The sequence below is a fragment of the Rana temporaria genome, chromosome 6, assembly GCF_905171775.1.
Source record: "Rana temporaria chromosome 6, aRanTem1.1, whole genome shotgun sequence".
Taxonomy (NCBI): Eukaryota; Metazoa; Chordata; class Amphibia; order Anura; family Ranidae; genus Rana; species Rana temporaria.
In genome coordinates, this window is record NC_053494.1 from 205482746 (window position 1) to 205502301 (window position 19556).

The 19556-nt window shown below is 48.6% G+C and overlaps 1 protein-coding gene across 1 annotated transcript in view; it reads right to left on the reverse strand.

Moving 5' to 3' along the window:
* The window catches only part of DNAJB2 (DnaJ heat shock protein family (Hsp40) member B2), a 71894-nt gene that overhangs the window by 11175 nt on the left and 41163 nt on the right, over positions 1–19556 (reverse strand). The window contains exons 7-9 of the mRNA XM_040358138.1: positions 17929–18006; positions 15737–15848; positions 5582–5652 (exon numbers count right to left, since the gene is read on the reverse strand). Of these exons, the coding sequence (XP_040214072.1) occupies positions 5582–5652; positions 15737–15848; positions 17929–18006 (261 nt within the window). The remainder of the gene's footprint in view (positions 1–5581; positions 5653–15736; positions 15849–17928; positions 18007–19556) is intronic.

The following is a 19556-nucleotide window of genomic DNA, read 5'->3' on the forward strand; positions in this document are numbered from 1 at the left end:
AGCAGCTACAAATACTGCAGCTGCTGACTTTTAATAAATGGACCCTTACCTGTCCAGGGCGCCCGCGATGTTGGCTGCCGAAGCCGCGCAATCGCTCGGCTCTCGGCTGCCCCCGCCTCAATCCTCTGTGAGGGAATCAGAAAATAAAGCATTGTGGCTTCACTTCCCGGTTCCCTACTGCGCTTGCGTGAGTCACGCAGCACGTCCTAACTGGTCGCCCCTATCTTCTGGGACCTGTGCCTTTCCCAGGAGACAGCGAGGCGGAAGGGGCGAGACATCGGAGGGGGGAGGCAGAGGTTCCATTTTTGTGTGGACCTCCGCTTTAAATAAATACATTTTCTTTTGTCACATTCGTTATGTTAGAATGATTCATTTACGGCATTTGTTCCGTATATGCATTATTTTTTTAATCAAATTTGATTATTATTTGAAAATGAATTTGAATACGAAAAATGGAAACATATTCCAATTTATACTTTACTGTATTTAAGTGAAATAAGATGACGATTTCTTTATAGAAGACAGAATGTAATAAAAAAAAGAACAGAATGGAAAATTAAAAAGAATAGAATACAAATAAAAAGGAATATAAAAGAACATAATAAAATACAGGATAGAATAGCATAGACAACAATAGAATAAAACAGATTAAAATAGAAAATAAAAAAAGGAATAGAAAAAATTTATTTCATTCTATATATTTCCCCCCCATTCCATTATTTTCAATTATATTCTGTTTTATTCTATTATTGTACTAGCCCAAGTAGTAATTATTTTATTTCACCGTTTATTTAAAAAAAATTCCATTTCCAATTCATTTTCAAATTTGATTTCAAATACATTTTTGAATTTAAAAAAATTTGTTTCATAATAAGTACACTAAATACAACTAAATAAAAATAATTTCTGATTTGTTGAAATTTATTGCCATTATGGTACGAGTATTCCATCCCTGGTCACCAGGACAGGAAACGAGACATATCTTCCCAATGGAGAGACCATGAGCAATTCAAGGCCAAGACACACAAACTTTAACTTGGGGTTCCATTTTAGGTGAAAAACATTGTTACGTGAGAGGAAATCACACACAGTTTTTTTTTTTTGAGTTACACTCTAAATCTCTTGCCTCTGAAAGAAAGAAGCCGATCAAGTTTGAGAATTCCACCAAAAAAAATTTAATTATTAAAATGTAGGGAAGTCCCTTCCCACCCCCTTCTTCTTCTTCCTACCTTTTCTTTGTTCTCTTTTCTCTCTCTTTTATGTTCTATCATCTGGACTTATTCTCTCTTTATTCTTCTCTGTTACTCTTATTACCTTCCACGAATGTATTAAAATGGACCAAGGCTAGTTGTTGACCTCCCAATGTTATAGGTTGATTCCCATGGCCCATTTTCTTTTCTTTTCATTTTTTTTTCTCGTTGATCTAGTCACATGGTCAGCCCACTACCTCCCTAGTGGCAGCACTCCTAGTGTAAATGTGTTATCTTCATGCTTTCTCCTGGCCATGGGCGCAGTAGGTTCCCAATGGGGCACCAGGGCTAGGAGAGGCAATGGTTGAATGTGTAGGGGGGTATGCGGGAGATGTCGGTGTAAATGTTTTTGCGGGTAATGTAATTGTACCCATGTTGTACCCAATATTATGGAAGGTGATATTGTATTACATTGTGGACCGTCCCACCCATTGTTGGGGGTTCGGTTCTGGTTTTCTTTGATTTCTGTCAAAAATTTCTAATAAAACTTTTATTGAACCTAAAATGTAGGTTTCCACTACAACCAGTGACCCCGATCATGAATAACCTCTCACTGCCTGCGATGTGAAATTCTTGGCTATTTTACATTCCCCCCCCCCCCCCCCCCCAGACACCGATTGCAGAAGGCCTGGAGAATGCCTGACTCAACTATGGGTTAGTATTAATATTCACGTCTTGGAAGTCTCTTGACCATTTTAACCTGTGCCATAAAAAATTAAAACCAGGGTTCCTCCAGAGGTTGCCAAGAGTTCCTTGGAGCAATAAAGATTTCTGCCTCTCAGATGTGTAACCACTGACACCATCTTTTTAGATAGTAGGGGGAATTCTTCCCAATGACTACAAAAAGGAAAGGAGCATTGGGCCAGATCCTCAAAAAGGGATACGCCGGCGTATCTACGGATACGCCGTCGTATCCCTGTTTCTATCTTTGGAACTGATCCACAGAATCAGTTTCCAAAAGATAGGCAGAAGATCCGACATGTGTAAGGGACTTACACTGCCGGATCTTAGGATGCAGTACCGCATCCGCCGCTGGGGGCATTTCGAGACGAAATGCCGCTTCGGGTATGCAAATTAGCACTTACGGAGATCCACAAAGCTTTTACGCTTCGTTTTTTTCTCCGTAAGTATTAAGTTGCATGTGTAAAATTAGGGCTGCTTTTACAAAGTGTAAACTGTTTACACCTTGTAAAAGTAGACCCTTCTTACCCGCGACGCTGTTATTTTTATTTTTTTAAAAAAAAAAATTCCCGCCGTATCTTTTTTTTTTCCCGGCGCGATTCACAAAACTCGGCGTAACGTAAAACCGCGCTATGCACGTCGGGAAAATGACGTCGTGAGCATGCGCAGTACGTCCGGCGCGGGAGCGCGCCTAATTTAAATGGGACTCGCCCCATGAAAATAGGAACGCCTTGCGCCGGACGGATTTAAGTTACACAGCCGAAAATTTCTAGGTAAGTGCTTTGTGGATCGGGCACTTAGGTAGAAATTTTGCGGCAGTGTAACTTAAATCAGAATATTTAAGTTACGGCGGCTCTTTGTGGATCTGGCCCATTGTTCTCACGGACCAGCACACTATTGTACTGTGAGCTGTAAACATAATTATTAGGAGGTGTTCCATAAAGCCAAAAAAAGTTAATTCAAGGTTAAAAAGTTTGACCGAGGCCTTTCTATAAACTATAATAGTGCATGCCTTTTAAGCTTTTGCAAACATGAGGAGTCAAGAAGTATCGACATATGCTTTATAGGACCTCTTTGGAAGCTCCTGAGGTTTTTAAACAAGGCCAGGTGCACTTTTGAGCATCTCCTGTAGACCTGGTTGGTTCAGTTGATGGTCTCCTCACACACACCCCAGACGGTCAATTCTGATCTAGCTCCCACATGGTTGGTTGAACTAGACGTACTTGTATTTTTTCTGAACCTATGTAACTATGAAAAAAGGTGGTACTGTTAAAAGTAGGGTGCAGGATGTCCCTCAAGCTATATAACACGTCAACTTTTTTTACTCCATTTGGAATATTCCCCAATACTAGTGAGCAGAGATACAATGTCCAACCCTAGAATTCTTAGAACAAAAACAGTCCAGAAGTCTGCTTAGTTTACCAATACTTTGGCGTATGAGGCCTCCTCGTCCAACATCAGTGCCTGACCTCACAAATGAGCTTCTGGAAGAATGGTCAAACATTCCCATAGACACACTCCTAAATCTTGTGGACGGCCTTCCCAGAAGAGTTGAAGCGGTTATTGTTGCAAAGGGTGGGCCGACTAAATATTGAACCCTACGGACTAAGACTGGGATGCCATTAAAGTTCATGTGCTTGTAAAGGCAGATGTCCCAATACTTTTAACACTCACTTCACTTCCTGTGAGCTCAGGCTGTCATGGTAATAACCACCCAACACCAAAGGAAGAACCACCAAGGAGGTCATGTGATCTGCCAGGAGACAACCCGATTTAAAGAATAACTCCAAACAGGGCTATACTATACAGTACATTGGGATTGATTTACTAAAGCTGGAGAGTGAAAAATCTGGTGCAGCTCTGCATAGAAACTAATCAGCTTCCAGTTTTTTTTTGCCGAAGCTTAATTAGACAAGTTGAAGTTACAAGCCGATTGGCTACCATGCACATCTGCGCCAGATTTTTCACCCTTCAGTTTTAGTAAACATTGATCTAGCTTTGACCAATATAACCATGTATATACTATACCTGGCCAATGCCCCTGGAATGGGGCTCTCCATTTGCTTCCAGGTTCTGAGCCAAATCAGCCAGTCACACATTTTGAATACAGGATGTTGGCTGCTTGGCACAGGTGCCATTCAGAGAAGGCAAGGCGGACAGTGTGACATCACCTCCCACCTCATCCAATCAGAGAATTGCATTGCAAAGCATTCTCTGAGGCCTCGTACACACGACCGGATCTGTCCGCTGGGATTTATCCGCGGATCAGTTCCAGCAGATAGATCCGGTCGTGTGTAGGGCCTAGCGGACATTTTTCGGCGGAGATTTCTCCAGCCGACGGTTTTCCAGCGGATAAAAATTTCTTAGCATGCTAAGAAATCTATCCACTGGAAACCTGTCCTTCGGACTTATCCGGTCGTCTGTACAGACTCACCGGATAAGTCCGTCCGATCCCCATCCCTCGCATGCGTCGAAGTGATTCGACGCATGCGTGGAAGTATTTACCTTCCAGGGTCGCGCACGTCGCCGCGCCATCGTCGCGGCGACGGCACGGACACGTCACTGCGGTTGTTTTCCGCTGGGATTTTGATCTGATGGTGTGTACAGCCATCAGATCAAAATCCGTCAGCGGACATATCCGATGGAAACGGTCCGGCGGACCGTTTTCATCGGATATCCCCTCGTGTGTACAAGGCCTGAATGGTGCCTGTCCTGAGCAGCAGACCACCTGTGTTCAGTAAGCAGGAGTGAAGCCACTCAGCAAAAGACACGGAAACAAGTGGAGATCACTGGAGTAGCAGCGTCTTCAGGGATTTCCACCTTTGAGGGATCAGACAGGTTTTGCCCATGCAGTACATAGTTACATTGGTCCAAGATGGATAATATAGCCATGTCTTGAATTAGCCATTAAAGCGGAGTTCCGGCCACAATTTCACTTTTTAAATATAAATACCCCTGTAATACACAAGCTTAATGTATTCTAGTAAAGTTAGTCTGTAAACTAAGGTCCGTTTTGTTAGGTTGTTACAGCATTTAGACACTTTATAAAATAGAAATTGACTGGGGCCATCTTAAGTGTGTGCATCATGAAGCCAGACTGTATGACTTCCTGGATTTCAGCCTTGCAAATCTCGAACATGCTCAGTGCTGCACAAGCAGTGTCAGATCAGGTTTCAGCACCTGTGCTGTCCAAGTCACATGATTCTTTGAGACTGGGGAATGCACAGACTCCTGGAAAGTTACACCCACTACATTCCCAGGAGTCTGTGCGGTGTAGGTTGGGAAGCATTAAGCACCTAGGTGCAGGAAGAGGGAAGATTAACTATTCTGCCTAGCAACAACACTTTGATCTAAAAAAAAAAAAATTTGTAAAGAACTAATGACATTTTTTTAAAACTACTGATGTAATGTTATATTTATGGGTGGAACTCCACTTTAATGTACATAAAAAAAAAAAAAAAAAATACCTTTTTATAAATATGTGCAGGGAGAATTTTTATTAAACTAAAAAGCACTGACTACACTACAAAGCAAACACGGAGGACATGCAATTTTTATTGGCGTCTTATGACGAACTTTTTGTTGTAGCGGTTAGATCTTTTGTTCTAACTTTCAGCAGGAGATTCAAGGGCGGATTTCCGTAACCTTACCATTGACCCGGATGGACTTCAGCTGGCCATCCTCTTCCACCTCCACTCGTTCCACTCCATTTTCTACTACCCTGTACAGGGGAAAAGACACCAAGTTATTATAACAATGACTTGGACTATCAAGAGAAATATACACGCTACCCAAACAAAGTGAAGGCAACCATTTAATTGGTTGGTTACATATCCAAGACATTCCAGCCCAACATTCTGAGCATGCATGGTCTTCATCCTACCTGAAGTGTGCTACTAGTGTGAGGGAAGGGAAGTGTACACCCTGACTCAAGTTTAAACCAGGGAGTCTAATGGTGTCAGGGTTAATAAAGCTCAGGGCAACATGACTAATATAGACAGCTCTCTGGTGCCTTCCCCTGGCTCTGGAAAGTTGGAGAACATTCTGAAAATTAGAGGGTGGAGGCTAGGAGGGCTTTTCTCCATATTTAGGGGCATTTAGCCAATCCCCAGGAGATAGGCCTGGCAGGGGACTAAAAAAGCCCTATAATATGACTAAGTCATGCTGGGAAGGGAGTCGGGTGGAAAAATGGAGATGGGGGTGCTCAGGAGACTGTCAGTGGCACTTGACATGAACCCCCTAGGCTGGGGAGGGGTGCTCTGCCTCAGGCTGGGGCTCAGGACAACAGGAAAAAACTTGAGGAGCCTTCCATGAGAGGCAGCGGGAGCAAGGGGGACAGTGTGAGTGCTACAGCACGAGGGAGTGCCACATGTAGCTGGCCTCTCTGAAAGACAGATGTGCCTAAATCTTCCCTACCTTGCCCTGGGAGATTTGCAGAGAGTCAGCTGGGTAGACTGGTGAAGAGGCAGCAAGGTGCTGCTAACATTTCCTGCAGTAGCTGGGACCCGTGTCTACAGGAGAACTGGAGGTGCTCCAGGATGCAGTTCACAACTCATTGTGCTACTTCCAAAAGGGACTGAGAGTTCCTCGCCTGTAAAGGGCTGTTGCTGATCTAATAGAGACTTAGCTACTAAAGAGGAATTAGAGCTGTACAGAGGAATCAATGGGAGCCGTGTATATGGAGGAAGTTGTCCCTGGTTTTGTCACTATCAAGTTGAGCATCCCATAATTCCTATCCCCATCCAAGTTATTACCCCTTAATAAAAATAAACACAAAAACAAAGCTCCAGGACTGTTTGCGGTGTTTGGATGGAAGATGAAGATGTTGTGTGCCTGGCTGTGCAGCAGTGGGGAATAGACATGTGCACAACAAAAAAATACGTTTTTTTTTTGTTTTGTTTCGTCTCATTCCGTAAATTCGTAAAGATTCGTAATTTCCTAAGACGCAAGTTTTCCTATTCGGACCCGTTCGTATTTTCGTAACCGTTTAATTTTCGTTGATAATGAATGATCCGTAATTCTGTGTAATTTATTTTCGTTGATTCGAAATTCGTAATTTTGTTAGATAATAATTTTCGTTTAATGGTTTCGTAATTTTGTACTTTCATAAATACATCGCGGCGCGGTCATTCGCAATCTCGTATTTTAGTTTCATTTTCAACACGTGGCTAATCCATATTAAGATATACCCTTAGACCCTTCTCTTAAAGCGGGGGTTCACCCCAAAAAAAAATTTAACATTAGATTCAGCTGAGTTGTCCTAATGACAATCGGCTGTTTTTTTTTTATTTTATCCCCGTACATACCGTATTTTCACCGCCGCTTCCGGGTATGTCTTCTGTGGGACTGGGCGTTCCTAATTGATTGACAGGCTTCCGACCGTCGCATACAGCGCGTCACGAGTGGATTGCTGTAGAATCCGAGGTTGATAGAGGGAAGTGTAACAGCCCTTGTGTGGGGCAGATAGTAAGGTCCCGCCGGCATGCAGATATGAAAGCCCATGCAAAGGAGCCCTTCAGATGGACACGGCAAGCCCCGCCGGTGTCCGTGACGTCACCTGATCTCCGACGGAACTCCCTGAACGGCCGGAAGCCGGCGGAGAGGTGAGTACCAATCAAAATTTTTTCAATCGATCAAAAAAATTAAAGCTTAATCGATGAATAGTTAATTTCCACAGCCCTAATATTTTTGGTAATAAAAATATTCGCAATAAGCGTACATTGATTGGTTTGCGCAAAAGTTATAGAGTCTACAAAATAGGGGATATATTTATGGCATTTTTTTTTTTTTTCAAATAACAATTTTTTATTTTTCAAAAAAAAATTTCAGTACAGAGTATAGCAGCAGTTCAAGTACAGAAGAGGAGCGGAGATACAAAATTCCAGCTAGGTGGGCTTACACAGTGGCTCCGTATCTATGTCTGCTATCAGTGACATGTAGCCCAATTGGAGATCTAAAAGAAAGAATAAAGAAAAGAAGAAATAGGGAAAGAGAGGGGGTGGATGTAAGGAGGGAGTGGGGTGAGGAGGGGGGGACAGGGCGGAGAGGGAAGCGAGAAGGAAAAAGGTAAAGAGGAGAAGGGACAGGAGAGACGGGGGGGGGGGGGGAGGCAGGCAAGATTGTCAGGGTGAGCAGTGTACCTTGGCGGCCCATTGTCGACTCACGGCGGGTCCTCCACCACATGCCACCTCTCCCAGACCAGATCGTGGGCATCCAACCTATCCTGGATCCTAGCCGTCATTTTTTCCATGAGTTCTACATCTTTGACCCTAGCGTAGAGGGCTTCTTGTGATGGGGGGGTTGGTTTCTTCCAATGAAGCGCTATCAAGCACCTCGCAGCTGTGGTTATGTGTCTCAGCAGTTTCTTGTAGGGTTTAGCTATGCGAGGGAGGGATAGGCCTAGCAAGAACAGCTTCGGGGAGAAGGGTATGGGCGCCTCCAGGAGGCGAGATAGGAGCTCTTGCGTTTGAGTCCAGAATGGGACAATCAGGGGACACGTCCAGTAGATATGGAACAGTGTGCCCTTGGCTTGGCCACAGCGCCAGCATCGGTCAGAGGTGGAGGGGTAGATCCTATGGAGGACGTCCGGTGTCAGGTACCAAAAGAACAGCACTTTATACATGTTTTCCTTATAAAGGGTGCAGATTGAACTCTTGGCCGCCTGCCTCCAAACTGCCCCCCACTCGTCCTCCGAGAGTACCTCCCCCAGCTCCTTCTCCCATCGGAGCATATATGTATGTTTACCTTTGGTTTGTATGGGGTATTCATTAAGGATTTGGTAAATGTCTGATATGAGACCCCTTCGGGCAGTGCCCTCGAGAATGATTCGCTCAAATGGGGTCGGTTTTGAGAATAGGAGCCGGGGAGCGATTGTTTGGGCGTAGTGCCTGATCTGTAGGTAGCTGAAAAAAGCTTGCCGTGGAATGTCATGTTTGGCTTGGAGATCAGTGAAGGAGTGTAAGGTGCGGGATCTGGGGTCTACTAAATGACCAAAGTGGAATAGGCCTCGTGAAGCCCAGGGCCAGGACATCTGGTGGGTGAGACTGGTCGGTACTTTAGGGTTGTAGAGGAAAGAGGTCAGCAGGGAGCTATCGGACCTAAGTCGACCGTCTCGGGCTAGCCTCCTCCATGTACTTTGAAGCTGCCGCATGGAGCCCAGTAAGCGTCCGGGCTCCACTGCCGCATCTGCGTTCCACAGGAGGTTGTTGGGGTGTATCGGCGCCAGCCAGATCTTTTCCACCTCCGTCCATCTATTGTAAGACTTTTGGGGGAACCATGATGCCACCGCCCGGAGCTGCGAGGCCTGGTAGTATTTGACCAGGTCTGGGAAGGCCAGACCTCCCTCGGCTCGTGATGCCGTCATAACCGAACGTGGGATCCTGTGGCGTTTGTAGTTCCACACGTACCGGAGGAGGTCAGCTTGTAGGGTTCGCAGATGTGCGCAGGGGACCGGGACAGGGAGGGTCTGGAAGAGGTATAGTAGTTTTGGGAGGACAACCATCTTTATTGCCGCTATCCGGCCCAATAGGGATATCTGGTGGGGCTTCCATTTGTGGATCAGCGCCCTTATTGAGCTGTATAGGGGGGGGGAAATTGGCCTGGTACAGGGATGCAAAGCTTGGGGTCAATTGGACCCCCAGGTATTTCAGGGAGGTGCTCTCCCAGTGGTACGGGAAGACAGACTGCAGGTGTAGGGCCTCTGGTTCGGGCATATTGATCGGCATGGCCATAGACTTAGACGTATTAGTCTTATATCCCGAGAGGGCCCCGTAGCACTCTAGTTCCCTGTGTAAGTTAGGCAGGGAGATGCGGGGGCGCGTTAGTGTCAGGATGATGTCATCGGCAAAGAGGGAGATCTTAAATTCCCTCCCCCTTACTGGGATTCCTCGGATGTCCGGGTTGCCTCGGATCGTCGCTGCTAAGGGCTCGACGCAGAGAGCAAAGAGGAGGGGGGATAGGGGGCACCCCTGGCGTGTTCCATTAGTAACGGGGAAGGTGGATGAAGTGGCAAAGGGCGTTTTCACCTGCGATATCGGGTTGGTATAGAGGTGTCGGACCGCCCGGAGGAAAGGTCCCCTAAATCCCATATGCCTTAACGTGGCGAGCATGAAGGGCCAGCCAAGGCGGTCAAACGCCTTTTCTGCGTCCAGACTCAGGAGCAAAGACTCCGGTCCCTCCCTGCTCGCCACGTCAATTAGGTCAATCACCTTCCTCGTGTTGTCCCCCGCTTGGCGGAGGGGGACAAAGCCCACTTGGTCTTTATGGACCAGAGAGGGTAAAACTACATTTAGGCGGAGGGAGAGGACCTTTGTGAAGATCTTGAGATCAGAGTTCAGCAGGGCTATCGGCCTGTAGCTAGCGCATAGTGAGGGGTCCTTGTCTGGTTTGGGGATGAGGGTGATGAATGAGCGCTGCATGTCTTGCGGGATGGGGGTCTGCTGTAGGAAGGCATTGAAGAGCTTCGTCATGTGAGGGAGGAGTGTGGGGAGGAAGGTCTTATAGTATTCGTATGGAAACCCGTCAGGGCCTGGGGATTTGTGGGCGGGTAGGGACTTAATGGCCGCGGTCAGTTCCTCTCCTGTAATGGGAGCGTTAAGGGAGGTTAGGTCGTCCGGTTGTAGCCGGGAAATGCCCGCCCGAGTTAGGTATTGTGTCATCCTGTCTAGCAGGTCGGGGGGGGGTGGGTCATGTGGGATTTCTGGCTTGTTATACAGGTCGGCGTAAAATGCTGCGAAAGTATCCGCAATACTCTGTGGGTGTGATATAATATTGCCCGAGCCGTCCTGGACCTGGTGTGGGGTGGACGCGAGTGAGCGGTCCGCTAGTTTCCTCGCCAGTAGCGCCTGTGCCTTGTTACCCTTGTCATAGTATACCTGGCGGAGGCGTACTAGAGCTTTCTCGACTCGACCCAACGCAAGGTCCCGGAGTGTTGAGCGTACCAGGGCGATACGTTTAAGTAGCGTCAGGGAGGGGGAAGACTGTAAGCGAATCTCTAGGGCCCGGAGCTGCGCTTCCGCCTGTTTTCTAGCCGACTCGGCATTCCTCTTAAGGGCCGAGGATATGGCCATGCACCGTCCCCTAATTACCGCCTTGTGGGCGGCCCACAGTGTGGTAGTGGAGACGTCCTGTGTGTCATTTTCACTGAAGTAAAGTTGCAGGGTGGAGTCTATTTCCATTTTGGAGGGGGTGTGTTTCAGGAGAAAGTCATTCAGGCGCCAGTTATAGGGCCTGCGGGTGGGGGTGTTGAGGTCAATGGTCAAGGTTATGGGGGCATGGTCGGACCAGGAGATGGGCAGGATCTGTGCGGAGTCAGTAACACGCAATGTAGTATTGTTGACTAAGAAGTAATCTATACGTGAGTGCGTATGGTGGGGGGATGAATAGAAGGTGAACTGGCGATCCCCTGGGTGAAGCGCCCTCCATGCATCGAATAGAGCATGTTTCCTCGTCAGCTGACGGAATAGTTTAGAGTCCCGTAGGGCTTTTGTTTGAGAGGCTCGGGGGTTCACCACCAGGCGGTCCCAGGTCGCCGAATGGGGCAAGTTAAAGTCCCCCCCCACTACCAGTAGGTCATGGGGGGATTTAGCCAGGCGGGTAAGAACCCGGCTTAGAAATCTATGCTGATGTGCGTTGGGGGCATACAAGGTGCATAAAGTTATGTCTCGAGAGTGCCATGTCCCCCTCAGAATGATGAAGTGGCCCAGGGGGTCGATGTAGGAGTCTGTGCAAGTGAAGGGAGTGCCCCGTTTGATCAGGATTGCAACCCCTGCCCGTTTGCGTGGACTGAAGGCCTGGTATATTAAGGGGAAATACCTGGATGCAAAGGTAAAGGAATCGCCCTTGGAAAAGTGCGACTCCTGTACCATTATAATCTCTGCCCCTGTTTGCCTGAATTCCCTAAGTGCTAGGTGACGTTTTCTGTTAGAGTTAAGCCCGTGTACGTTTAGAGATAGCAACTTAGCCATACTGTGGGTGGAGAGATCGTGGTTTGTACTTAGCTGGAGTTGGTCGAGCTGCATCTGGTTCTGGGAGGGCGAGTGGGGAGACCGCCGGGACGACAGCAACCAAGGCGTGCTGCCGGGTGCTGCCTGCACGGGAGAGGAGAGATAGGTGTCTGAAAAGAGAGAAAAGAGTGAGAACAAAGACAAAACATAACACTTCAACAATCAACAATGGGGGCCCGAATGGCCCGAGGGCCCTCAGGTCCCAACAGTTCCTTAAGGACCTCCCGACCAAAAAGTCCGAAGGCATAGGTCGGGGGGGCAGGGGGGTGGCGTGGAGGAACTCCACTGTGGGGGTTAGGGGGATAGGAACTCTTAGGCTATCAGCCATGGGGGGGTCCGTGATCAAAAGGACAGCCTCTTCGACTTCTCATCCGAGATAGGCCCGATGTGTGGCGTAGGGGTAAGGCTAGGGCAACCGGGGGTGAATGGTGGGGTAAGAGCACAGAAAAAAGCAAAAGTCCAAAAACAGCAACAGGACCGGAGAGTCTCCAGCAGTGTTCGAGGCGAATTTCGTGGCCGGGGCGACCAACTTAGGAGTGCTTGTGCCTGGGGGAGTTGCGGGCAGGGTCCCGGCCCCTGGGACGTTTAGGCGGTGGGACTCTCTGCCAGACTACTGGTGGGGGGGGCGGTGTGGCCACGAGGTCCCAATCCGGTAGCCGGGGGACGGGAATGTCCAGAGTTTTGCAGAAGTCATCCAGGTCTTCTGGGTAGCGTAGGGTGGCTGAGGTCCCCTGGTGGTTGGCGGACAGGCTAAAGGGGAAGCCCCATCGGTACACAATGTCCTTGTCTTGCAAGGTGCGGAGCAGGGGTTGTAGTAGGCGTCGTTTCTGCAATGTGATCCAAGATAGATCCGGGTAGAGCTGTAGAGGGTTGTTGTCAAAGCGGAGGTTGCGCATGGGACGGGCTTTGCGCATTATGTTTTCCTTCAGCGGGTAGGAGTTTATGCGGCATATGACGTCCCGTGGTTTGGAGGCTGGGCCCTTTGGTTTAAGGGCTCGGTGGGCTCTGTCCATCTCAATGGTCTTGTCTGTTGGTTCCCCCAATATTTCGTTAAATAAATTCTGAAGGGTGAGCTGCAGATCTTCTGCCCCGTCTGCCTCAGGGAGGCCGCGTATGCGGATGTTGTTGCGGCGCCCCCTGTTGTCCAGGTCTTCAACATGCCGCTGCATGTCCCTTAACATGAGACGGTGGTCTGACGCCTGAGTCTGGGTGCGATGTACTGCTAGTTTAGTCTCTTGGATCTCCTCCTCTGCCATTTCCATTCTGTCGTTCAAATGTTTGAGGCCCGTTTGGAGGACTTGAATTTCAGCGCGGCATGTCGCCTTAACGTCCTCCACAAGCTGTTTGAAATCATCTTTAGTGGGGATGGCTTGCAAGTAGGACTGCCATGGTGGGGGGGGGGTGGTAGGGGGGTCCCCTGGCATCATAGGTGGGCTGTAGTGGGTCAGTGGGGGATAGGTGGCGAGCGGAAGCTGGTTCCCTGTGCTGTCTAGCCTCTCGGGGGGGTTGCTGGGGTAATTCCCATGGGTTGGACCAGGCCTCAGCCTGATCCCCGGGTGGGGTGTGGGCCCTCCCGTGCCAGGGAGCGCTGGTGCTGGTCATGGAGGCATATGAGGGGGGAGAGATCCCCAGCTGAACCCCAGGCTCCAGGTGAGTAGGTGTTTGGGTCTGTCTCTGAGCTGCTGGGGAGGTGGAACCCGGCCTAGTAGTAGCAGAGGAGCTGCTGCGTTCTGGAAGGCCCATGGAGGCCTGGGAGCATGCGGAGGCCTGCAGGGCCGGAAAATCCTCCTCAAGCGTGAAGGAGGGGGAGAGCTGTGATCCGCCGTGCTGTTCGGGGTCCGGGGCCGTTCGTAGCAGGCGGGGGAAGGCCCCTGTGCATTGCGTGTCCCGCTCCAGAGAGGCAGTGAGGGCTGGGGCCTGTGACTCGTGGTCCGCTGCGGGGGGGGTGGGGGTGCACAGATTCACTCACCCACGGCTGCGAGCCATCCTGGCTCAGGGATGGAGCGGTGGACTGCCCTCGCGTCGGGGATGGCTCCGGATGGTGAGGCAGGAGGGAGCGAGGCGGAGAGACCTCCGTTCTGTTGGTGGCCGCGTCCGGCGCCATCTTGTCTCCTCCGCCCGGCGGCATGTCGGGCGGTTTAAAGTAGTCCTTGAGGGTCGCAGCGGAGCCTGGCGGGGGTTGGGATGATCCCCTTGTCTTGCTGGATCTGGTGGTCCGCGATCCGCCCATGGATGGCGGCGATTACCCCCGGTTTTTTGCCTGTAAGCTGCGGGCTGGAGAGGAGCTCTCAGGGGATGCTTCCTTCCAGGCTGGCTTCCGGTCACGCCCCCTTTATGGCATTTTTATTATCTTTTTTACTAGCAATGGCAGTGATCTGCGATTTTTATCAGGACTGCGACATTATGGCGGAGACTTGACACATTTTTGGGACCATTGACAATTTAAAGCGGGGGTTCACCCTTAGAGGGCACTTTTTCCCCTTAGATGGATGCTCGTTTTGTCTAGGGGAATCGGCTATTTGTTTTAAAATATGATCCGTACTTACCCGTTTACGAGATGCATCTTCTCCGCCGCTTCCGGGTATGGGCTGCGGGAATGGGCGTTCCTTCTTGATTGACAGTCTTCCAAGAGGCTTCCGACGGTCGCATCCATCGCGTCACGATTTTCCGAAAGAAGCCGAACGTCGGTGCGCAGGCGCAGTATAGCGCCGCACCGACGTTTTCTTTCTTTCGACTACGAGTGACGCGATGGATGAGACCGTCGGAAGCCTCTCGGAAGACTGTCAATCAAGAAGGAACGCCCGCTCCCGAAGACCCATACCCGGAAGCGACGGAGAAGATGCATCTCGAAAACGGGTAAGTACTGCTCATATTTTAATACAAATAGCCGATTCCCCTAGACCGAACGAGCAGGAATCTAGGGGAAGAAAAAAAAAAAAAAGGAATTGGTTTAACTCCCGCTTTAAAGCGATCAGTGCTACAAAAATGCACCGACAACTGTGTAAATGCCACTGGGCAGGGAAGGGGTTAAACACTAGGGAACAATCAAGGGATGAACTGTGTTCCCTCACTGTGTTCTAACTGTAGGGGGAGGGGACCGACTATAGGAGATGACAGATCGTTGTTCCTAGCCAGTAGGAACGCACGATCTGCCTCTCCTCACAGAACTGGGATGTGTACACACACACACACGTTCTGGCTCTCGTGCCAGCAATCACACGTGGCCGTCGGCCAGGTGCATCGGCAACCCCCGTAGTGCAGCGGGCACGCACCTGCCATCCTGCTTAAAGGAGCCGACGTACAGCTACGACGGCGTGTGTCAACCTATGACGACGCCAGCTGGTCGGCAAGCAGTTAAACAAGCTCCCAGCTTTCTTCCAGAGGGAAAAGGGGCCTTGAAAGGGGACCCACCTTGCCCTCCCTGCTTACAGATGAAATGCATATGAGGGATGATATTGCTCTCCTGCAGTTCACCAACATTTACAGGTATGGTCTCTCCCCCAGTCAGCGAAAGGAGAAGCAGCGCAGTGATAAGCTCATCTCTTCATCACTCTGCTCTCTCCTATCTGTCTGGTCCTTGCACTGCAGCCCAACTGACCGATTGGCCTCCCTGTGTTTTGCTGTAGAGATATCAATGTGAGGAACTTGGACTGCTTGCATAAAAAAAAAAATAAAGTATTTGTAATGACTCTCAGAATTGCAATGCCTCAAGGGACTTGTAGTTCCACAACAGCTGGAGTGCCGAGGTTGTCTACCCCTGGTTCAACCCATGCACAAGACACCCACCCATACAATACTCACCGTTTGGTTGTTATTCTTTTGCCATTAACAAATTTAGTCGAGGTGGAAACAGAGCGAACGTTCCCGGCCATCCCAAACCCATCACTTCTAAAAGACGAGAAAGATGAGAACACTGCAGAGAGGAAACAAAAGTCATTAACGCAAGAGGAGATAGAACGCAGTTTACCCCCCCCTCCCCCACACACACACACACACAAAAACATTATGGCCCGGATCCACAAAGAACTTACGGCGGTGTATCTATTGATACGTCGCGTAAGTTCTAAGATGCCCCGCCGTATCTTTGTTTTGTATCCACAAAACAAGATACGCCGGAATGTGGACTAGATCCGACTGACGTACGTGTTAGTACGCCGTCGGATCTTAGGTGCATATTTACGCTGGCCGCTAGGTGGCGCTTCTGTTGATTTCCGCGTAGAGTATGCAAATTAGCTAGATATGCCGATCCTCAAACGTATGTCCGCCCGGCGCATTTTTTTACGCCGTTTACGTAAGGCTTTTTTCAGTGTAACGTTACCCCTGCCTCTATGAGGCGTACGCAATGTTAAGTATGGATGTCGGGACAGTGTCGAATTTTCCGTCGTTTACTTTGTTTGCGTAAAACGTTCACGAATAGGGCTTTGCGTAAATTACGTTCACGTCGAAAGTATTGACTATTTGCGACGTGATTTCGAGCATGCGCAATGGGATACCCCCAAAGACGGCGCATGCGCCGTTAAAAAAAAAAACGTAATTTTCGTGGGGTCAAGATGCATCAACATAAAACACGCCCACATCTTAGTCATTTGAATTCCGCGCCCTTACACCGACACATTTACACTACGCCGCAACTTACGGCGCAAATTCTTTCTGGATACGGAAAATACGATGTAAGTTACGGCGGCGTAGTGTATCCGAGATACGCTACGCCTGCCTAAAGATAGGCAGATCTTTGTGGATCTGGCCCTATGTGTCCGCAAATCCCCCAAATAGAAAACATAAAAAATTAAAGCACCAATCTAGCACTAAATTCCCCCTCCTCCCAGTACAAATCTGCTTCCCCTGCTAAATTCCCCCAGCACAAATGCACCCCCCCCCCCAAATAAAATCGCCCTCCTAGTACAAATCCTCAAAATCAACCACCCCCCCCCCCCCAAACACAAATCCCCCCACATTTCCTTTAATATATTGCAGCTAACCAATTCTTAGATGTGCTGGCTGCATTAGGCCCTCATCCGCTGTGTTTATAGCACAAAAAGCAAAAAAAAAAAAAAAACTTGCAGGAGGTGATCAAATACCACCAAAAGAAAGTTCTATTTGTGGGGGAGTTACATTAATTACAGCCTTAGCTATTGAGCTCTATAAAAAAAAAGGATTTTTACAGCATTGGGAAACTACAAACTATAAAAACATGTGAAAAGGAAACCATCGCGCCACCTGCTGGCCTTAATGGAATCACAAATTATACATATGCAATATTTCATTTTTATCCAACTTTAAAAAAAAAATGTTTGTTTTTAACCCCTTGGCACCGGCCACCTGCAAATATGTCGCCTCTCGGCGCCTGCTCCTTGGTGCTGAGGGGCCGCATATCTGTGTGAATTGCTGTCCATACAGCCGTTTTTTTTTTCCCCCTTTGTCTGAATTTCTCACTTGCTGTTCCTCCTCAGTAAGCTTGCCCCCATCATCTGAGTCGCTCTAGATGGGGGTTAGTCAGCGTACTCGTCCCCTCCCTTGGGACAACATCCTCTCGGCACAGTCACCAGTGCCTAACCGAAAGCTCCCGATTGCGGCTTGAGATCAGGAGTTTTCGGATCATGCGACCGCCGTGACAGCCAATCACGGTGTTCACATGCGCTTAAGCCTCGCGCTGCCTCAAAACTCTTAAAGGGCCGGGAGGTGCCTTTTATTATTTAAGCCTCTCCTGCCATTACTCTGTTGCTTTAAGCTCCACCCCATAAAATGCAGACCGTGGTGTGCGGAAATGCTACGGTATTTACCAGGAAGCAAATAGCGTGATCTGCTTTCTGTTAAAAATCGGATTCTTAATCCTTCTAAAAAAATAAATACCTTCTTCAGCCCCCGCCCTCTAGATGCATTTTCTTTTTTTAATCCATTCAGTTTTGCTGGTTCCCCTGAATGTCTGAAGGTGCAGAGGTCTCCTTTCAGAAGGAAACCCCATAGTATTCATAGGACAGGGCAGCGGATCTTACCTCTAGCAGTGGGAAAAGAGTCAGAAAAAAATTGTGAGGAGTGAGTGTGACGCATTTCAGGAAACAGAAAGTCATCCCCTTCAAAAGAAAGAAACACATGGTGAAAAGAAATAAAAACACACATCAATCATTCATTTCTTTTGATAGTCGTCATTTCACATCTGCACTGTTACAGTGCACGTCTGGGGAAAATTTTAAAAATACAATTATATTTTTGTACATTTTTGCAATACATGCGCATCTCCCATGTTTAGTCTTTCCATTTACAGAGTACTGGTGGACATAAGTGTTACTAAACCCAGGACCCTGCATTCACTATATCGGGTCCCCCCAGGACTCTGCATTCACTATATATCTGGTCTCCCCAGGACCCTGCATTCACTATATATCTGGTCTCCCCAGCACCCTGCACTCACTATATCTGGTCTCCCCAGGACTCTGCATTCACTATATCGGGTCCCCCCAGGACTCTGCATTCACTATATATCTGGTCTCCCCAGGACCCTGCATTCACTATATATCTGGTCTCCCCAGCACCCTGCACTCACTATATCTGGTCTCCCCAGGACCCTGCATTCACTATATCTGGTCTCCCCAGGACCCTGCATTCACTATATCTGGTCTCCCCAGGACCCTGCATTCACTATATCTGGTCTCCCCAGGACCCTGCATTCACTATATCTGGTCTCCCCAGGACCCTGCATTCACTATATCTGGTCTCCCCAGGACCCTGCATTCACTATATCTGGTCTCCCCAGGACTCTGCATTCACTATATCGGGTCTCCCAAGCACCCTGCATTCACTATATATCTGGTCTCCCAAGCACCCTGCATTCACTATATATCTGGTCTCCCCAGCACCCTGCATTCACTATATCGGGTCCCCCCCAGGACCCTGCATTCACTATATCTGGTCTCCCCAGGACTCTGCATTCACTATATCGGGTCTCCCCAGGACCCTACATTCACTATATATCTGGTCTCCCAAGCACCCTGCATTCACTATATATCTGGTCTCCCAAGCACCCTGCATTCACTATATATCTGGTCTCCCCAGCACCCTGCATTCACTATATCGGGTCCCCCCCAGGACCCTGCATTCACTATATCTGGTCTCCCCAGGACCCTGCATTCACTATATCTGGTCTCCCCAGGACCCTGCATTCACTATATCTGGTCTCCCCAGGACCCTGCATTCACTATATCTGTTCTCCCCAGGACCCTGCATTCACTATATCTGTTCTCCCCAGCACCCTGCATTCACTATATCTGGTCTCCCCAGCATCCTGCATTCACTATATCTGGTCTCCCACAGTACACTGGAAATGCAATTATTTTAGTAACTTTAAACTGCCAAATACCTTTTCTCATCAGCAGTATATAGCAGTCTTGTGACTTCTATCAGTGTATTGTTAAAGCTTGTAGGTGGAGTTTTCATTCTCCTCTGACTGTCCTATGAGGCTGCAGGACCCCTGACCCTCTGGACAGAGCCGATTGGCCCTGTGCCAATTACATGCACCCTCCCCCCAAAAAAATAGCAATTCACACCAAACTGAGCATGTGCAGAGTGCCTCCAATGCTCTGTTCTATCAGGAGATGGTTTGGGGACAGTGGAAGGATCAGAAGAC